Source organism: Gymnoscopelus microlampas (genome assembly GCF_963454915.1).
Source record: "Gymnoscopelus microlampas genome assembly, chromosome: 17".
NCBI lineage: Eukaryota > Metazoa > Chordata > Actinopteri > Myctophiformes > Myctophidae > Gymnoscopelus > Gymnoscopelus microlampas.
The window spans coordinates 13,991,754-14,013,726 of record NC_139954.1 but is presented as its reverse complement, the minus strand read 5'-3'; the positions used below and the strand labels follow the sequence as shown (position 1 = coordinate 14,013,726).

Genomic DNA, 21,973 nt, shown 5'->3' with positions numbered 1-21,973 from the left:
ATGAAGATTGATATACATAATCATATTTTACCAAAGGACTGGCCCGATTTGAAGCAGGTAGGCACTGGAAGAAAAGAATACCCCCCAAAAATCTGAGTAGGCTAGTCCTCAGTGGTGGAAAGTAATTATTACAAAACATACATGCTCAGGCATTGTGAGCTTGTAGATCGGCTATTTTCACAATTTTGAACTCTTTCTTATATTATTTGACAATTTGGCCAATGTTTGACCAGTTTTTATAGTATACTGTGTAGTTTGTAGATTACTCTTGAATGCAGTAATGGTCTTTTTTCTTTCTTTAAAAAAAAAGAAGGTATTTAAATGGTCTTAAAAGTCCATAAATTGTCACTTCACTGTTGGACCCCCCCAAAATCATATGGGGACCCCGACCTACAGGTTGAGAACCACTGGAATAGACCACGGTCGGTCCACCCCATAAATCTGTGTTCTCTCTGGCTGGTTAAACTTTAATCAGAGGCTGCTGGCACCAGCCTGGCTGTGCTGTCGCGTCTGTTCCACTGTCTGTGTCAATATGAATGCAAGGCTTTGGCTAATGATTGGCCAAGTTCACTGGTGGTGGAGTGGAGAGGGAGTTTGTCTTGTTCCCTCGCCCCATCAGGCTTAGAAGTCTTTTTTTGTATGCCAGGGACCCCCCAAATTGACTTTCATTTGGCCATAGAACCACATTTTAACATTGGAACACTGATATGAAATATATTTTTGACTTTATTGTCTGAATGTCAGAGAAATACAGTAGATCCATAGTGGTGATATTGAAACATTATTAGGACAGTCATTCATTTTGCTTTGTTTTGTAATCATTTCAAGTGAATTGAATTATAGTGACATTAAACGACTCCTCATTTGTCTGGGTACCCCCTGCAATCCTCTCTCAAGACGGACCCCTGGGGGTTCCCAGATTGCAAAACCACTGGGCTAATCCACCTTGATTACACGGCTATGGACACAGAGTAGTAAAAGATGGTTATTTATGCTTAACTTATAGTTTAGCTTTTCTAAACTACCTCCATTCAGAACTGTTCAAATATTTTAGTTCAAAACTGTAATCGAAATCTATAGTCTCAGTGACTGAGGCAAAGCCTATTGAAGACATATAGTTTTATTTTTGTCTTGAACATGCTTTCAGTTCCATTTGTGGGAAGGAAGGATGGAGTGTGCTCATCAAGCACATTATCCAAAGCATTCCCCTGTTCAACAATATAATTTGGAAAAATGCAAAAACATTTAGAAGACATTTAGCCTAACTGTACTACCTGCTAATGCTAATTTTATACTGTAGATGACTCGTTAGTCCCAAACCATAGTCTTTCTATATTAAAATTGGCTAATGGGAGGGCAGGCCGTCACTCTGACCTCACTCTGACCTCACTCTGACACAGCCATAACCATATAAGGAGTTCCCAATGCAGCTATGCCCAAATATGGAGTGTGTTGTCTAACCTCAATGGGTCGTCATGGCATCAGGCGCAAACAAATCAGCCAGCTCCTTAGAGTGACGTCAGACTAACGTCAGAGGTGCGCCGGCCCGCCGGCCCCGACAGCCTGCCCTTTAGACAATTTTAATATAGGAAGACTATAGTTTGGGACTAACGAGTCATCTTCAGTATATTCTACTGATGCTATCAGCGATCTCCATATATGGCTATGCGACGTAGGTGTGAGTGCCGCATATCGGCCTGACATATCGGCCTGACCTCTAGATGTGATGGCCGCATAGCGGCCCAAACCTCTAGTTTAATAAACCTTTAAAAACCTTAAACAACAACAGATATACATTAGTTCCATTGAAAGCTCAGGACTATACAATCCACTTTGCATTGTTCTCGACTCCAAACGAAGTGCACAGTTATAATCATCTCTGAGGGTATGAGATGGGGATTCACAGACTGCATTGCACACATACAAATGATTTGAGGGCTCATCTGTATGCATACCAGTCGACATTTCAACAGATTCAGATCTCTTTCTTGCTAGGAGTGGGATTATGTGCTTAAGGATGAACATTAAACCTCCTCTCTCAAATTCCCTGATCAGTGCAGAAAGTAGCCTGTAGGTATGGATGAATTATCCCTAAATGAATACATGACAGTTTATGGACATTCTTAAGATATTTTGGGGGGCTTTTATGCCTTTATTTGACAGGACAGTAGGCTGACAGGAAATCAGGAAATGGGTAGAGAGATGGGGAAGACACATAGCAAAGGTCGTCGGGATTGGGAGTCGAACCCGTCAAGATGGATTACCAGCGTATGTGGTATGCGCCAGGACCGCTAGGTCCAGGCGCCATAGAATTATGCAATTCTATGGCCTTGCTGAGTAATGCTCGTTGTTAGTAACATGGTGGAAGGAGACTCAGAAATATTGGGGTAATCTAGTGGTTAATGCATGACCGCAAAATACTGGGTTCAATTCCTGCCTCAGGATATCTGCTGCATGTCCTGCTGCAATAAAGCAGAAATTCCTAGCAAAAGCTTCAGGGGTCTATGTTGACTTTGGAATTTGGTGAAATGGGGATAGTATAGATGCCCATCTTCTTCTACACAGCTGTAGTCCAATAGACTACATAATAGCCTGTACTTTTGTTAAACTAAATCTCTGGTTGTGCGTGTTTCAGAGGTATGGGTATGGTGGGTTTGTTCAACTTCACCATCATTGCAAGGTGAGTCTTGATGTGACTTTATTTAACAATGTGTGTAAAATGCATGCGTGTGTGTGTGTGTATGTATGTGTATGTGTATGTGTATGTGTATGTGTATGTGTATGTGTATGTGTATGTGTATGTGTATGTGTATGTGTATGTGTATGTGTACTGTATGTATGTGTATGTGTACTGTATGTATGTGTGTGTGTGTGTGTGTGTGTGTGTGTGTGTGTGTGTGTGTGTGTGTGTGTGTGTGTGTGTGTGTGTGTGTGTGTGTGTGTGTGTGTGTGTGTGTGTTATATTGCGTCACATCTATGTGTGTGTGCACGCTGACGCAAGCATTTGCACATGCATGCAATTGCATGACGTGTGCTACAGTACGTGAGCAGACACAGCAGGTAGCTAGCTCCATGCTCCATGCACCTCACCCTGTCATCCTGGGTCTCGCTGTGGGAACAGCTGCAGGACTCAGCGTGCAGTTACTGGATCAGCGCAATGATTCACTCTGAACTGGGCTGCAACAGAACAGAACACAAGCAAATACAGTGTGCTCAGGCATCTGCTGAGGCAGTGCAACTTTTTCCATCAGTCATTGGTGTTTTGGCATGATCTATCTAAGCATAAGGACATATATTTATATACATGACATGACACACAGCACGACTGCAGTAAAAATAGCCTCTGACACAGAGACCTGGGCATTACAAAACCCTGAACCTGATAAAAAACATGATCCAGATTTGATATAGACAGCCTGGGCTCAAAGACACACTTAAGTGCACTTGCGAATATGCCCAATATGGTTGGATTTTTCCCAAACTGCTTGTATGTGTAATTATATGAGCCTTGAGGCCCTATCACTAGATATAGGTTTTACCTACAGTTAGTTTCTAATAACAGATTACACTGAAATTAAGGTGGGAAAAAAAAGATTCTTCATGTTCAGCTAGTGTCAGAGAAACATGAATCAGCCTTCTGCTGCCATCATGTGGCTGCAGAGAGATGTTGAGAGTTGACAGGAAAAGCCATGAAAGCTTATCCACTTGCAAGTTGCAACACTGAAATGATAAAATGTTCTTTCTTTCCTATGCTGTGTTCCATATTCCAGTGTGATTACATACCACATTACCACAACCACACATAACCCTCACAGTGCAACACACTGACTGAGAACAATTCTCAACTTGCAGGCTTTTACCATAGTGTATGTAGTCTATGTGGATGGTGTCACAGATTTCTCTTGTATTTCAGGGTGAAGCACAGATGATGAAGGATGGGAAACTTTTTAGAGTGATCCAAGAAAACTGCTGGGATGCAAACGCACGGATACAGGATATGGATCAATATGGTACGTATGTGTGACCACCTCAGATCCGAACCCAGGTCTCCTGCATTGGAAAACAAACATCTAGCGCTCACCCAAAGGAGAATCCTCTCTTGGCCAAGGGAAATATTAGGCTGCTGGTATTCAGTCAGGGCTACACTGTTACAGTGCTACATATGGACAATTGTCTTCCTACTGTCTCTCTATGCTAGTCTCCTTCCCAGCCTCTTAGGATCTGCTCAAATAAAGTGTAAAAAAATAATAAACACATGAACAATGCATCGACAGCAATGCGTCGACACTATAGCTTTTATGTACAAACATATATGATTGTTTGTTTTTGCATCCAGGGGTTACAGTTCAAGCGCTTTCCACTGTTCCTGTGATGTTCAGTTACTGGGTAAGGCCACATCTTAGTCTGCAAAGTTAACTTGTTTGTTTGTTGTCATCAGTTAGTTTGTACGATGTTGCTCTGCAGGAGGCTAGCCGTCTATGTGACGTAAGTCTGTCTGTGTGAGCTATCTGGAGCTAATCTCGCATACTGCTTTAATGATCAGCGCCAAATTAATTTTGCACACCACCAGTAGGCCAATGAAGTACCTGTCAAATATGTTTTGAAATATTTAACTTTAATTTTATAATGGAAGTCAATGAGGCTTGGATCGGGCTGAAACCTTGCCTAAATTTGGAGTCATACATTATACAGTAGTTACATCATAGATACACCATAGACAACTGACGCACAGGCTGGTCACATACAGTCCGAGATCCACACGAAGACACGCCACTCCAATGTTGATCTTGAGATCCACATGATTTGATTTTTTAAATTCCTTTGACTCTTTTGATTCCATTATATTTTTGTACAACATTCTGAACGCGATATCTCAGGAACACCTGGAAGGAATTTCATGACATTTGGCAGACACATCCACTTGGACTAAAGATTAACTAGCTAGAAGTAGGTGGTTAAAGGTCAGGGTCACTGTGATCTCACAAAACATGTTCATTAAATTCCTTCATAGACTAATACATAATCTATTCTAGACTATATGAGTCTGGACAGACATGGATGTAAGCAACTGGTTGGTGGAGGCATACAACCGCGATGCAGTATTTCTAGTATATTATCTGATTACAGGCCAAACCCCAGGACACCCTGGACCTCTGTGTACTGCTGAATGATGACTTGGCCCAGACGGTGCGTAGCCACCCCAGGCGATTCGTGGGTCTGGGCACCCTTCCCATGCAGGCCCCTGACTTGGCTGTGCAGGAGATGAGGCGCTGTGTGAAGGAGCTGGGCTTCCCTGGCGTGCAGATTGGCTCCCATATCAATGACTGGGAACTCAACGCCCCTGAACTCTACCCTGTCTATGCTGTGAGACATTTATATTCTGTAATTATATACTGTATATTTCCTCTAAGCCCCCCATGGAGCACAAGGTGGCAATATTGCACTGAGATGAATGATGTCTAAAAAGAAATGTGCCTGCAGGTTTTGAAGGTAGCTACTGTAAATAGGCTGCACTGTACTTAATGTACTTGTGCTATGCTCTTATTCCATTCCTCTGTGTATACAGAGGGCATTCTTGCTCATGGAACAGCCCTAACCTTGGTTGTACCAGATTGTGTGTACTGTGTACTGTAATGTGCAATATGTCTTTTGTACAGGCAGCAGAGGAGTTGAACTGTTCCTTATTCGTCCACCCCTGGGACATGCAGACAGATGGGAGGATGGCTAAGTATTGGCTGCCCTGGCTGGTAGGTGAGTAAGGGGGAGAGGGAAGAGCAGGTATCGAATATGCCGCCAAGACCAGTCGATGTGCATTGTAATACCCAATACAATACCATTTCCTAGACTGGAGCATGTGTTGGGATGCATGTTTTATTTACACTGCATAATTGGAGAAAATGGAGAAGGCCTTTGCTGTGTAAACCAGATTACTCATTTAGTTTCTTGAAACTGTGCACTAAAACAGCGAGACATACAAGCAATACAATGTGCTCCAAGGTCAGAAGTATTTTAGCAGAAGGCCCTTGCTGGTCCATTTCCTTAAGGGCCCTATCTTACACGGCGCCATATCCCTTATGCCTAATCGTATTAGGCATATTTTATTATTTTGAAAAACATTTAAAAATAGTTCAAAAAGCCGATCTACAATCTCACAACGCATCGCGTGTGAGCTTGTAGATCTGCTATTTTTTAGCAAATGTTCCCCCCGGATATAGGCATGCTTGGGTTCAAATAGCTTAAGGCCATTTTGCACATTTTACAACTATTGCATTTTGTGTTTCAAGGTATGCCCTCAGAGACGACCATGGCTATTTGTTCGATGATATTTGGAGGTGTTTTTGAGAGATTTCCTAAACTGAAGGTCTGCTTTGCTCATGGAGGTATAGTATATAGACCAAACAAAAAAAATCCATAAAGCCAAAAAAGGACAATGCAAGTCATTTTCAAAGGGTGAAGAAAGGTGGGCACTCTCACAAAGAGAGAGGGAATGTTCTGTAATTTGACGTGACAAATTTGACAATATAAGATGTTTAACCTCACTGGCAAATAAAACAAATTGTTTCCATGCTTGTTGATGGCAAAAATAATTTCAGTTACATTATCAATATCGTATTTAGTTGATTTTATGATCTTTTGGAAAATAATGGAATCCTACACAAATTGCCAAGGGGACTCTTAAAACCTACATTTGATTTCTTTGCCTATCAGAGAGGTTTCTATTCGGGTCTGAATGGGTTTATTGACGATACAGAGTAAAAGAGTTAATTTATCAATTTGTAATTCTGAGAGTGTACAAATGTAATCAAATTGGCAAGTACATTTATACACTGTCAGAGTTAAATTAACACATACGATTTGACTGTGTATGTGGTCCCTGATGCTTATTCATTTGTCTGTTCACAGGAGGTTCTTTTCCATTCACCATAGGCAGAATTGAACACGGACACAAAGTTCGTCCTGACTTGTGTGCTGTGGACAATAAGATCAGCCCTCGGAAATACCTTGGCTCTTTCTACACCGACTCCCTAGTTCATGACCCCGTTGCCCTTAAGCTGCTCATTGATATTATTGGAAAAGTGAGCTGATTTTTTTGTTAACCATGCCATAAAGGTCTTTCAAATGGTTTTACAGTTTCAAGTAGGGTATACTAAGGGATTTACGGCTGCGTGATATGGACAAAATAAAGAAATATATATTATTTTTCAACCAAATACCTTGATATCAACATGTGTGGCGATAATATCGAATTGCGATGATAGTTCTTTTTTTTTGTTACAAAATAATGAATATAGAAGATCTACAATGCGTGTTGTCATATTGCGACACGCTGTGGGCTTGTAGATCGGCTATTTTCACTTTTCACATATTCTTATTATTTTCTGAACACTTTTGAAAGTGTGAGATAAGGTGTAAGTGATTAAAATCAGGGCAAAAAACGTATGCCTTTTAGCGATATTACGATATAAAGAAATCGGAGACGATACTGTGATATAATACTTACTTACTGTCAGAGAAATTTAATTAATTCACAATATTAATGCAAATGTACTTACTCTGTATTTAGGATAAAGTAATGCTGGGAACAGATTACCCATTCCCCTTGGGTGAGCTACAGCCTGGATCATTGATTGAGTCCATGGATGAGTTTGACGAGACCATGAAGGTACAGTCATTGTTTGAAACTACGATGAGTTTACAATGATACCATTATACTTTGGCTAGCAAATAAACTCAAAAGCATATACAAGCCCAAAATGTAGGTAATACTACAGGCCCTATAGTATTTACTGTACTATAGGCTACTATGCCCTGATTGTGGTGACCTAGAATTGATCAGTGAAGACCAACCACCTAAGCCCTACAGTATATGCTGCAATTAATAGAAAATAGCCCATCTACAAGCTTTGTGAGCTTGTAGATCGGACATTTGAAGATTTCACCCACTGTATAATGACATGCCCAAAATAGAGACGCCAGGTTGAAAGTGGTAGTGGCTAATGGATTTTCTTGGCTAACCCTCATAAGGTTCCATACTTAATACTTAGTACATGTCAGATGTTATTTCATAGGCTTTTATGTTTTAAGTTAATCTGCAAACCCATTAATTATGCCCTGTGCACTTTTTCTTTGCAGGATAAACTACTCGCCAGGAACGCATTGGAGTTTTTGGGTCTCAACAGAGAACAATTTGAGTAATATAAAAATCATAACTGCCAAACTGGATTTCAAAATGTTTCACATAATATCAATTTCAAATAGAATATGTTTTTAAAGTATCTCATAAGCCTGATGTAAGTAATTCTTTGTTAGAATATTACTGTGTTAAATAAAACATTTTACTCGTGAATGTGAATGTCCTAATTGATTGATTGAATACTTTATTTGTCAAAAATGTAAACAGCATGTAGGTACAGTAAAGCACTTATGCTAAAAGGATAACGCAAAAAAAGTCCTGGGGACTTGTTTCCATTGTGGTCGTATTAGAATATTAAAAACAAAAAAGGAGGGAGACCACTGTAGCATACTACTGTTTTAATGCCTTTTAACAGTGACTTTTATACGCAAAATAGAACAATGCCTTACATACTACTCAGCAACGTGTTTCAAGAATATCTCTTCCTCAGGCAGCAATGGTAATCTATTAGAATATTAAGCCAGTGATTCCAGTCCTTAAATGGATGATGTCACAGGGCAATTTTGTCTGAATCTGAATGCCATAAGCCTGTGACATAGAAAATCGAAAGAACACATGCATTTCTGTAGACATTGGAGATTATACTCAAACTTACATCCCAAGCAATACATAAATGTTAATACTTCACTTCAAGGGAGAAATATTAGATATATTTATGTGTTCATAATTGTTGTATTATTATAATACAATACAATACAATACAATACAATGTAATGTAATGTAATGTAATGTAATGTAATGTAATGTCATAATAAATAGTATTATCATTCTAATATTGTACACAACTTAACCAGCCTGGCTTTAAACCAGTCAGATCCGGTCTAAAGCCCGCCCTTTAGACCGGATCAGCAATTTTCCACCCCAACGCACCATCGAAGAAGTGTGCACGTTCCTTCCTTCCTGTGCGACGCAGTGACATCACATCCGCCGTGTCGCTGCTCCTCCTGAGCTCCTGCCTCCTGAGTGAATGCTTGGACAGCAATGGCGGCGTGCCGGGGTTCCTCGACGAAGTGGTATTTCACCCGGGAGCAGCTGGAAAACACGCCATCTCGGTTCTCCGGAGTCGAACCTGACCGGGAGCTTTCCTACCGGCAACAGGCGGCGAACCTCGTCCAGGACATGGGCCAGAGACTCAACGTGTATCCTTTGTAAACAAACTGGAGAAGCTAGCAGTTCGACATGATGGCGCCCACAGGCGGGTCACACTACGGGCCGTTAGCTAACGTCAACGGTGTCGCGATAATTAAAGAAAAAAAAACCTACAATTATGCTTGTTTTTCTATTTGTCTTTGCCATTTTTTTTTACCTAATGTATTTGCTAGTTGGTAATGTTAACGCCTACTGTTTATCAACTGTCAACTAAATACGCCTTTGGGCAGCAGCCATCGCTACTCGCTATCTTGTAACCGAAATAAATGGCAGATGTACAAGCTCACTATGCGTCGCATCCGTGACGCGTCGTGAGCTTGTACATCTGCTACGGCACCACCACCGTACAGGACGAAGTCTGAAATAAATACATCAGGCTTCAGTGAGGTTGCTTGTTCTTGCTAGTTAAATTCTGCTCGCCTGTCATGATAATGTTTACACAAGCTGCTTGTAAATCAGTGGGTCTCAAACATTTTCATGTCAGGGGACTTCCCTGCGGGGTGGGGGGGGGGGTGCATTCATACTGTATGTGGAGAGATAACAGTGGAGACAGTGAGCTAACATGTACCCCTGTGGTTCTCAACTTGTGGGTCGGGACCGCCAGGGAGGTCCCCACATGATTTTTTTGGGGGGTCCCCAGATGACAGTGAAGTGACAATTTAAGGACTTTTTTTAAAGACCTTTTTAATATAAAAAAGAAAAAGACCATTACTGCATCAAAAATAATCAACAAACTAGACTATAAAAACTGGTAAACAGCCAAATTGTCAAAAAATAGAAAGAGGCAAAAACTTAGCAGATCTACAAGCTTGCTTGTAGATTGGCTATTTTCACAATTTTATCTGGGTCAAACGAAATGTAATGACTCAACAATTCCATGTGCCTGTCAGGGTGGGGGGGGTGGGTCCCCAGTCCAAATTATTATGATTATTTTTGGGGGTCACGGCCTGAAAAGGTTGAGAACCACTGATCTAACCAGTCAAATTATAGTAACAATAACTCCTTTTCCCCCTGGAAACCCTTCAAACAGGTCTGCCAACTTTCCAGAAAACCTTGGAGAGAGTTTTGGTGGCGTGTGCAGCCATCATTATTATTATTATTATTAGACCCATGGAGTCACCACCACACGCAAATTAAACTAGAATGTATCACTTAGGTATCACATGGAGTATAATGTGTATAGGCTACTGTACAGTATGTGGGAATGAATGGAGTGTATTCACAGTCATAATAAGGGTATAGTGACAGTAGCAGTCAGTGTAACCGTAGAGATGGTGACTCCTATTTATTGGTCATATTGACATTGATTTCCATAAAAGTCTGATGGCTAAAAGACAGACTGCATCTCAAATTATTATTCTAAATTGTCAAATCCCTTTAATCACTCACCTCAGTAATGGAACTCTCTCCTCTCTGTCCCTGCATTTCAAGTCTGATTCACCCTCTTCAGCTAGATTTTTCAAAAAACAGCTTTTGGCCAACCAGGTTTTTATTTGTCAACCACGCACCGCAGACTCCTGGAGCGAGAGGTGGGTGAGAGTTGGCAGCTCTGCCTTCAAAGAGCTCTGCCTGGGGGTCCCCGAACGGTACTTTGAGAACCACTGATGTTAACTAGCGTTTTCTGAATTATTTTTCCAAATGCCTTTTCCTTTACTGCCCCTTCAGCTCTCAATTAACAATAAATACGGCTATTGTTTACATGCATAGATTTTATATGCACCACTCTTTCACCAAATTCCACAGAAATGTAAGTATTCTTCGATACAGTATTGTTGTTGTTTTTGTATGCAGTTTACACATTGTGGCTTGGAACCGGAACCAGGTCGGATGTGGCTATGTCTAAGTGCCTATGTTTGTTTTGTTACAGATAATTTCTCCAACTACCTTATTCCTGGCTGCAAAAGTGGAAGAGCAACCTCGGAAACTTGAGCATGTGATTAAAGTTGCACATGCTTGCCTAAACCCCCAGGAACAGCCGCTAGACACTAAAAGTAATGTAAGTTCAGGTAGATCTGGGTATTGTAGTTTTGTTTTTTTCTTCCTTCCCTGTCTGTCTCTCTGGTTCTCTCAGTGGTCATGCTTTGCCTATGTCTAATTGGCCTTGTAGAATTCCCTTGCTTTGTCTAAAGGACATACCTGGCCTGTTCTAGGCCTGTTTTTGGTGTGTACCAAACACCTGCGCCTACCACCACCGCTCGCACTTAAGAATAATAGAGCCTCTCTGTTTGGAGTTTTGCCAGTTTCAAATCAGATGTTAGGGGGTTTGATCAATAGACTCATTACAATTGTTATGTAATGACTGTCTATCAAACTTCAGGCATACCTCCAGCAAGCTCAAGAGCTGGTGATACTTGAAACCATAGTGCTGCAGACCCTCGGTAAGTAACGGTGACTGGAGTGGATGGCTTGAGAAAGAGAGAGCAAGGTAGTGCTTTGTTTCTGATAATCATTACTTCACTGTAATATCCTCAGTGTTAATCTAACTCTTGAGAGTGTACGAATGGAACCAAATGGATAGGGTCCATTTGGTCCCATTTGTACTCTCCCAGAGTTAAATGAACGCTAGGATTTTACTGTGTTTTGGCTATATCGATTGTGTTATGACTGACCTGTTGATTTATCCATTGCAGCCTTTTCATCGTCAAAGGTTATATCATGAATTGTTATTTGGGTTACTTGTCTTAGCACATATCTTGAGTGAATCATGTAAAGGTGACATGTCATTTCCTCTCAGCACTGACAATTAAATCTAAACAACATGCTAATTCAAATTGCTTAAGTGGAATTTCCAGAGGAAACTTCTGTTCTAAGCTGTAGTCACTATGACAGCATATTCTTTTGTCAGTTGCAACCAACTGTATGAAAATAGAGCTTATTTTAAGCATGGAAACACCCCACTTAGACTGTGTTACTTAATGTAATTATCGATTAAGTTTCACCATGGCTTTTTTCTTCTTTATTTTTTACGCTGAGTGTAGAAAACAAGATTTCTCATTAGAATCTGTACATGGTGGCGTAAAATTCAGAGTTGTGTTCATTTACTTGTTCATAGAATGACATGTCACCTCCCAACTGTGTCTGTGTTGAACTCACCTGTCATGTATTTTGTTCCAGGCTTTGAAATTACTATTGATCACCCACACACTGATGTGGTGAAATGTTCCCAGCTAGTGCGAGGTAGAGGATTCCTTCTTTGTTCTTTGTGCCCTCTGCTCTTGTCTGTCCCACCTTTAGATACGGGTGGGGAGGGGGGGGTGAAAAAACCTGCCAATGTAATGTTTACATAACCACTCACCTGTTCTGTTGATGACCTTTCGAGTCCATTGTCCCGTTAGCAGCTTTTCATTGAAGCGTTGTTCCCCGGCACAGATTGAGCCATGGCCAAGGCTGAATTTACATTGAGAATAGACTATGGGTAAAAGGGTCTTTTTTAATTAAATGTTTTGTCTTGTTTTCCAAGAATTTTTAGATGTATTATCTAAGTTGTAACATGACTACAGAGGTATAATTGTGTGATATTTAGTGGTCCCTATTGATACACTTACATTATTACATTTAACTGTTGTATTTGTGTCTGCTCATGAAGTTGTTAGTGAGCTCAAGTAGAAGATCGTTTTGTACTGTATTATATTTAGTCCTTGATTAAAGTAAACAAATTCCCATAACCATGGACAATCACATTGTTTTGGCGTCATATTAGGAGGCTTAGTCTGTGCAGTTGTCCCAGATTTCCAAGTGTCCTTGATGCACTATAAACTCACTCAAGTATGATTAGGTTATTTTCAGTCTTGGTCTTGGTTCAATCACTGTAGAAAAATGATCAAAAGGCAACAATTCAGCTCCTTTAAGTTTAAACCTCAATAACAGGCCAAAATAGTAATGGTTATTTTTCTTTCTTTCTCTGTGTGTCTGTCTTATCTCTGTTCCCTCACAGCAAGCAAGGATCTGGCACAGACTTCCTATTTCATGGCTACCAACAGGTTGTTATCCTGAACCTCCTTTGTTGCACTGTGACTGCACACCATAGCTTCCTGTAATGCAGGGTACCCTTTCAGTGTCCAACGGGCCCTACTTGCACCGATGGCTATTGGGACGCTTGCCTCCTCTCCCCCGAGCTCCTGTCCCAGGAGGGTGGGACAGGGCGGCTTGTAGCGTTACCGGCCTCGGTTGCAGTGCGGTGTATTGTACAAGGGACCCAAGTGTTGGCACAGATGGGTTGAATGCAAGATGTGAAGTGTAGTGGTGCGCTTGAAACCCACACGTTTGCTCGGTTGCGAAAGTGCATATGTCTAAAAGAAAAGACACTTTGGTAGCCTGAATAGCAGCTAAAGATTACACAGATGTAAACATTTCGTAGAGGTCCTTCCGGTAAGTACCACAACTTTGTTTTTGTTTTTTTCCTTTTTCTTTTTTTTTCATATTTGTGCTAAATACAGTAAATCGCTCAACATTTTACATTTTTTCTCAGTATTTGACTGTTTTAACATACAGACCTTTCAGAAACTCATTCGTGCATTTATTTAGTCCATTCATAAGTTGACAACGCAGACTCTAGAGCTTTTTATATATTTTTTTTTACAGTGACCCATTAAGGACCTGTGGTTGAGACTAACTTAAATTCCCAAATCATCTGTTAATCAATATTTATTTCATATTATATTATTGACCACATCATTTTATTAGTGCTTGCTTATATTTGTCCTATTTCAAGATGCATTGGTGGCTATTAGCATTTATTTTACTAGGGAAAAATTAACATTGACAGAGCTTTCTATAAGTTAGACTGGGTCCTTAAAGGGTTTGTTTTAAAGTAGCCGTGTCTAGAAAGAGATTGTTTTTGATAATGTTTTAATAGATAACATTTTGTCTCAAATTTGAAAATCTGTTGACGTAAGGTACAATGTCTGGACCCTGACTGAGCAGTATTATGGGATTTGTGCCCAGCTTGCATATTTCAAGGCATAATTTAGTTCATGACATAGGTGCATGGATTAAAGTTCTCAGTCGCCAAGACTGATTTCAGTCATTTCGATTCCATGGAAGCCAGCACGTCTTTTATGTAAGCATGTTGCGCAGCAAAAATAGCCGATCTACAAGCTCTCAATGCGTCTGCGACGCATTGAGAGCTTGTAGAAAGGCTATTTTCGGTTATTTTCAGATTAGAGCATTTGAAGTGGTCAAACTAGCAATATGTTCAGAAGCATCTTCCATCATATCTTAATCGTCTCAGATATTTCATATAAAAGCAAAGGTTAAAGCCTCAATCTGTGATTTCTTCACATGGTTGGCAGTATGTAGAACAGCAGGAACAATATTACTAAAGCATCCTAATTGTACATATTGTATTCTTTGTTTAGGAATTGGCGCTAGTGTGTGTCCTTTCACACGGTTTCACAAATCGCACATTAGGACATTTTCAGTCGTGAGATTTAAACTAGCTTTAATCCATGCATAGGTGACATAGGGGGCCACGGTATGTATTTCACTTGGCTTAGAAATACTCTGAATAGGGGCACGGTGGCGCAGTCAGTAGCGCTGTCGCCTCACAGCTAGAAGGTCTTGAGTTCGATTCCCGCCGGGGACTCTGTGGGCGCTGGGGACGTGTCTTCTCCTCCGCGTCATCAGCACCCATACCCTGGGTGGGGTTTGCGTGTTCTCCCCGTGTCTCCTAGGGTAGTTAATACCCTCAGAAAAAACATGTAGTAATCCTCGTCGCTATACCGCCTCCCCCATGACAGCCGGGGCGCTTGATGGAGGGGAAGGGAACTGGTTGGAATAACGTGTTCCTTCCACGTGCTACGTCCGTGACTAGAAGGTCAGTTGGCTCTCATGCATTGAAGGAGACATGAGCTCGGACCTGGGCTCCCTAGGCTGTGGGGGGAGTGCAGCGCCCAGGATCACGTAGAAAATTGGCACAGGGTGAAAAAAGGGTTACAAAATCGTGGGATAAAACATTTAAAAAAAAATACTAAATGAATACTTCAATTTGTTTTGAGTTAAAGATAGATACTTTTTATTGATCCCACGGGGGGAATTCAGGCGCCAGAGACGATTAAGTAAGAGAAACTATTTTCTAAGATAAAAGTGTATTTGAATCAGGTTTAAAGTCAAGAGCAGCCAAACACCTGTAAATGTTAGCTGTGACTGTCGGATATCAGACTCCAGACATTGTACATATTATCAAAGTTATTTCAAGGTTACCATCCAGCTATTACCAGATGTATTTTTAAAGCTTTATTTGTAAAATGTATTTTGTGTATACATCTTGCAGCATGCTGCTGAGCTTGTAGTCCTATCATGGACCAGATTTGCCCTGAAAATCTATGGCATCATGTAGAAATATAAGTATCTAATTATGGATGAAGATGCCTGGATGACGGAAAGTTATGTTTAATTGACTTTCTGACTACAACAAAAAAAACGTGCTAGCTCGTAATTTCATTTGTCAGGCTGGCTCAAGGTGAATTTGTGTCCACCTTGAAAAGAAGTGTTGAAAGTGTCGTTGTAGTAGTTGTATATGGGTACTACTGTATGTCTGCGGTAAACTCTTGGATGGTAGCCGTTTTGTCTCTTATGTTAATGTTATTTGTAATGTGACTCTAACCCTGATCTATTTTTGCATGCCCCTTTGCTCTTTCACAGTGGTAGCACACATAAGCCTAAATCAAATGATAGGATGATGTGTACTCATGTTTGTCTTATGTTGCATATGTGTGTTGCCTATAATACAGAGAACTTAAAGGAACCCCATCCCACTGTAGAGAGTTTTAAGTCCACTCCCTTTATTTTTCAAATGATGCAGCTGTCATATGGGTTTACCTCATGGTTCAGTGTGTCACTTACAGGGAAGGATCTGACTTTGCTTCTAGTTTCACCAACCACAAACGTCTTAAATCAAGTCAAAAACTAATCAGAGTAGCTGTTGTAGCCTTCTAGCGTGTTTGCTTTGTGTGTTCTTTCTGTGTAAGCTGACTGTAGATTAACGTTGTTTGCTCCCTGTGCTGTTTTCTCTCCCTTTTTCTCCCCATGTGCGACCCACCCTTCCTGACCACAGTCTACACCTCACTACCTTCTGCCTGCAGTATAAGCCCACGGTCATAGCCTGTGTGTGTATCCACCTGGCATGTAAGTGGTCCAACTGGGAGATCCCCGTCTCTACTGATGGGAAACACTGGTGGGAGTATGTGGACAACTCTGTCACCCTGGAGCTGCTGGATGGTGAGATTAATAAATATATTATATTTTTTAAATCGGATTTTCCATTATAATATACTGCACACTGTCTCAGTATATTATAATGGGGGGGGGAGCTATTCTTGAAATTTGCAGTCAATCATAACAAAAATGTTAATGTTTAAAACTAGATTATGCTTATCATTGAGCAGTTTATAAAAGGCCTCTTTTATGTACTTTAAATAGGAGTAGTGTGAACAGCACAGCAATGTGAAGACTTTGATATCCACCTGTATAACTGTATAACTACGGACTGACAGTGTAACATTTATTTAAATGTCCATCCATGCAGACACGATCAGTCAGGGATGTGTCCACTGCGTTCGCAAACTAACCCTAACTCTAATCTTAACGCTAATGCCTAACCCTAAAACTAAATCGTAACCCTAACCTCAGCACTAACCGTGAAGCCTGAATAAACTTCTATTCTCCGTATTGATTAGCCCCTTTCTGGACCCTGTTTACCTTTTTTTTGTATTTGGGAAGGCGGTATCCAGGGTCCCTTGTCGCTCAAACCACTCTCTGTCGCGGGTACCACTGTCTGGTCTCGGGCTAATAGCTCGTCGTTTAGAAGTTGCAGAGATTTCTCAAAGGTACCCACAAGAGCAATAGTAGCGCGCCAGAAAGCTGCATTGATCCGCACGGATCGGCGATGCCGTTTAACATTTTTAATGATTTAGTAAAACCTAAGCTCCTCTCTCACACTCTGCTCCACTGCCCATGTCCCGCCTCCCCGCGTTGTGATAGTCATGCAAGCATGTAGGAGCTCGCCAATCAGAGGCAGTAACGTAGGACGCGCAGCTTGTCAGTCACCGCCTTCCCAAATACAAAAAAGGTAAACAGGGTCCCGAAAGGGGCTACGTAATGATGTGGGAGAGCTTCATGCCTGCAGTGGGGAGGGCTATAGATTACTGCAGAAAAAATTGACATTTCAATTTAATTTGGGCGTCTCGCATTACTGTAGGTCAACTCCGTATGAAATGATGATTTATGTTTACTCTTGGAGGCGGGTGATGTCAGCGCCAATCCGTGCATATCTACTGTAGACAGACCTCTTAACGATACTCTCACATACAACGACTTTGCATGCACTTAGCCGGGTAGGTACACACTGTACGATATGGAGGGTCGCTGGACCTGTCACCTGACCACAACAAACAGATCCCCTGCATAGTTACCGTCCAGTCCTGTATTAAGTTATACATTATTATAAAACAGAATGAGAGTGAGCGAGCGTGCTCGAGGGGGCATTATTATTAGAGAGGGAGATAGAGACTGTAGTGTGAAATGCTTAACGATCAGATGACTGTCGTGTGTACCTGCCCTTACAGTATTTTAGTCAAATGTGATATTGTATAACTTTGTAAAAAAAAGCATTTTTTTACGGTATAATTGAATGACATTACCAGTGTAACATGAGTAGTAAAGCTGTTCTCGTGTGTCTCACACCTGTAGAGCTGACTCATGAATTCCTGCAGATTCTGGAGAAGACGCCCAGCAGATTAAAAAGGATACGAAACTGGAGGGTATGCTAATTCTCTTACATTTTAATGCATAGGTGAGCGAGTATACAAGACCGTGTGTGTGTGTGTGTGTGTGTGTGTGTGTGTGTGTGTGTGTGTGTGTGTGTGTGTGTGTGTGTGTGTGTGTATATGTATATATACACAACTTATCATTTCAATGCACTAGGTTTTGCATTGATGCTTCTTGGTAATTGCTTCTTGGTAATTGGGAAAACCTCCTTATTTATATATATATTTATACACACATTTTTACATAGTTTAACTTTGATTTCTCTCCAAAGAAGAGACCAACTGTCTGTATTCTTTATGAAAGACGTGTGTGAAAGTGTGTGACGTGACGCAGAGAGAGAGTCAACTAAATTGGGGTGGAAACCTCAACAGTCGGTCTCAAAATAAAACATAAAACATCTCCCTCTCCTTTTCAACCATCTAGGCAACGCAAGCTGCCAAGAAGCCCAAGACAGAAAGCAGCCAATCTGCAGAGAACTCCTTCACCTGTCCTTCAATGCTCGACCATTCCTTGGGTGACTCCTCTCTCACAGGAGTTTCATCATCCAACCCAACCTTCTCCAAAGCAGGCTCCTCCTTCCCCATGGCCGGCCACTCTCTGGACTCGATGTCATCGTACGGCCTCCCCAGTGACTGGCCCCAAAGCCACCAAGAAGGGTATGGCTCCACCACTTTGAAGCAGGAACCCCTTGACCTCCCTCATCAAGGGCCAGCACTGTCCTTACAAACTTCGACCTCTTCGTCTTCTGCACTTATGCACCTACCGTACAGGACTGGCAAAAACGTAGACTTCAACCCTGTTAAACACGAACACAAAGGAGTTGGTGGGGGTGGAGGGACCAAGCACCAACAACAGCCACCTCAGCCTTCCTACCCTCCGCCCCCTCCGCCTCCTCCACCAGTAACTGCCAGTGCTCAGAAGCTGTCCCTGGACAAGTATAGAGAGAAACACGGTACAGAGCTAGCTGCCGGTGGACAGAAACGCATTAAGCAAGAGCAGCATCCGACTGAGTGTGATCCCTATGCATCCTCCTCCATTGGCCAAGTAGATCATAGAAAACATTCGCAGCCAAACCTGACATCTCAGCATGCTTATGGGGGCGGCAGCACTGGCAGCCCTCTGAAAATGAAGGTCCCATCTTTGGGGCAAGACAGGCGTCACCATGGTGATAAACGAGACAAGGGGGCAGGGTCACTGAAGGTCCGCCTCCCTGCCCCCGCACTAGGCGGCAGTGGCTCCCAGTTGGACAGAAGCGGACAGCCAGGCAAGGAGGATCTAAAGATGAAGATCAAGGTTTCATCATCCGAGCGCCACAGCTCGTCCGACGAAGGTGCTGCGGCTAACAACAACAGCAGCAGCAGTAGTAAAGGTAAACATTCCAGCCCACTGGTGAGCAAGGACAAACTACACCGGGGATCGGAGCACGGCATACATCGGCACCACAAGCACACTCACTCCCACCCCCACGTGCACAGCGGAAACGGGCGAGGGGGCCCAGAGATACTCGGCGGTGGAGGGGGGCTGCTCCGCAGTCCCCTGGGCCTGGCTGGTATGGAAGGGCCAACAGCCTTTGCTCCACCCGGGTCTAACACTTCCTCATCCCGCAAGAGGCCATACAATGAGGCGAGCCACAACCACCACCTTTCTGCCTCATCACTCTCCAAAGTAAGCAAAAGCTCCAAGGGTGGCGCTGGCTCTGCAGGTACTTCACATTCTTCTTTTTTCCTGCTTTCTTCCTCCCTGCTTCTCTCCTGTACTGCAGTGTGTCACATCGGTCTCTCAGCTCTATGGCTAACCACCTCCCTCCGCCTTATCTCTTCTTTCTCCCCTCCTGTCACACCCCAGGTGGGCTGCGATCCTCTCAGCAGTACCTTCCTCCTCCTCCTCCCAGTGAGTCGACACACGAAGTGACAGACCAGAGACACTGAGTCTCACCGCTCAATGATCATGTGACCTCCGCTACGTCAACAAACACGCAGTCAAGACTCTGGACAAAAGCACTTCCCTGTTAAAGTTACCTGGAAAAAAACTCAGAAAAGTATAATAATAATAATCATGATAATCCCATTTTATTGAAAGTCTGAGATGAAAAAAGTTATTTAGCAAGATTAAAAAAATGACGTTAAAAGTATTGTTGGACTTCTCCGTTTCTGGGAGAGAACAGATAAAAAAAAGTAAATATAATGCTTCCTGATCGTCAGATCTCTTGGCAGTGATTCTCAATCCTGTCTTCTATTTGTATGTCAAATTGCTGCTTCGTTCTCCATAGTCTACAAATGGGTCTAGAAACTTGTGTGTGGGTGAGCGTGAGCTTGTATTTTTGTATTTTTTGGGGGGTCCATCCCTTATAATTTCACATCTTAATGCGAGAAAACAAAAGTTAAGTATGATCAATACCGAAAAGACATGGAATGGTGCAATTTCTTTTTTCCACCCTTTTTAAATAGTAATTTAATTGAGTAGTGCTTCTCCGGCTATACCAAGGAAGCCAGTATCCAGCGTTGTAATGGAGGCAAACTGTCAACTGTTCTGTTTGCTGGCTCTCCCTGTACAGTCAATGGGAGCAGATCTTTTCTTTTTAGTTGAAGTTTAATCTCTTCTTAGTGATTTTCTTTCTCCCTCTCTGCATTCTTTTTTTTTTTATACTTCAATACTGTATGTATGATGTGCATGTTTTCAATCATCAAAGGGATTTAAAAAAAGCAGAGCGCTGACTCACTGTTTACAGAAAGTGGAGATAAATGTACATACGTTTTTGTATGTTTAAAAAAAAAAAAGCTGTAACATGAATACTCAGGTTTGGAGCTGCTTGTACGTATAACAAGATGTCTATATACCTATAAAGAAAGACTTAAAAGACAATTGTAACGTGTTGATGTAGGCACCAGCCATCATCAGGTGACTGGCTGCAGCATTCCAGTGGTGTGCTTCTTAGGCCCTGAAGTTGATTTTGACACCCTCAAGGAGGCGCCATATAATCGTGTTTTCCCCCGTCATTGGATATTATCCTCCTGTCATGTAGAGAGCCTTGCCCTCCCAGGAATCCAGGCACATCAAAAATGGACTCATCAATGTCGCATTGTCAGAGCAATGCCGTTTGTACTGATAATTATTGTTTGGAACCTCCAAGAACACCTTAAAGCAGCATACCAGTGTTTTGAGTTTTTTTTTTGCTCATTTCCTACATTCCCTCACTGTTTCACATAAAGCCTATATAATTTTCCTGCATTTTCAGTTACAGTATGTTTGAGAAATTCATGATGTCATTATTTTTAGTAAAATTTAATTGAATGTTTTGAAACCAACTGGAAAAATATTTTACTCTACATAATTATAGATTTCTATAGACGTTTGCACTTTTGCGTAAATGAAGCTTTTAATGTTTTTATTTCACACTTTCAGTACAATCTTATCTTGGTGTGGGAATGCAATTAACAGTAGTTATGCAGCTATCGATTATCATCTTGGCGACTATTCTGTACATTTTGTGGTTAATTGAATAATCGGGAATAGCTTTTAGTTTTTTTATATACACCAACAAATCACTGCGTAAACATTCTAGTCGTTTTTCAGTGCTTCCCAAAGTGGTGTCTGGGGAACTCCAAGGGTCCTTGAGGGGGTCCCCAGCAAAGTGTGCAGTATTTCGATTTAATATATTTTGTTATATTTGTGTACTGCAAGTTTTCACAATGATAGAATTGAGCATATAAGAATTACCACAACTTTTTACACCTGTTATCTCCCCACCTACCTACAGTAGAAATGGCAACTCTAATATCAGATGGGGGTCCCTTGCTGAGACAACATCTAATCAAATGTAATGGGGTCAGATCCTTGAACTAAAAGTAAACGGCTACTGTTAAC

General features: G+C 41.6%; 2 protein-coding genes across 4 annotated transcripts; both read left to right on the top strand.

Annotated features, from left to right (window-relative positions):
- Nucleotides 1-8,196, top strand: acmsd (aminocarboxymuconate semialdehyde decarboxylase; the record flags this gene model as incomplete). The annotated part of the gene is made up of 10 exons (XM_084084613.1): nucleotides 1-57; nucleotides 2,636-2,680; nucleotides 3,914-4,010; nucleotides 4,337-4,386; nucleotides 5,128-5,364; nucleotides 5,658-5,751; nucleotides 6,285-6,380; nucleotides 6,904-7,076; nucleotides 7,565-7,663; nucleotides 8,134-8,196. The coding sequence occupies 10 exons, from the start codon at nucleotides 1-3 to the stop codon at nucleotides 8,194-8,196; spliced, it is 1,011 nt and encodes a 336-aa protein (XP_083940739.1).
- Nucleotides 8,197-9,133: 937 nt separating this feature from the next.
- Nucleotides 9,134-21,337, top strand: ccnt2a (cyclin T2a). 3 transcript variants are annotated; one of them, XM_084085275.1, is made up of 10 exons: nucleotides 9,136-9,333; nucleotides 11,009-11,090; nucleotides 11,211-11,339; nucleotides 11,661-11,721; nucleotides 12,458-12,520; nucleotides 13,278-13,323; nucleotides 16,398-16,561; nucleotides 18,032-18,102; nucleotides 18,533-19,774; nucleotides 19,955-21,337. In XM_084085275.1, the coding sequence occupies exons 1-10, from the start codon at nucleotides 9,176-9,178 to the stop codon at nucleotides 20,018-20,020; spliced, it is 2,082 nt and encodes a 693-aa protein (XP_083941401.1). In that variant the 5' UTR covers nucleotides 9,136-9,175; the 3' UTR covers nucleotides 20,021-21,337. The 3 variants fall into 3 exon arrangements, 2 of the variants coding, with proteins under 2 accessions (XP_083941401.1, XP_083941400.1); XM_084085274.1 differs by having other exon boundaries at nucleotides 18,533-19,811; XR_014602792.1 differs by lacking the exons at nucleotides 18,032-18,102; nucleotides 18,533-19,774; nucleotides 19,955-21,337 and having other exon boundaries at nucleotides 9,134-9,333; nucleotides 13,278-13,711; nucleotides 16,398-16,537.
- Nucleotides 21,338-21,973: the final 636 nt, after the last annotated feature.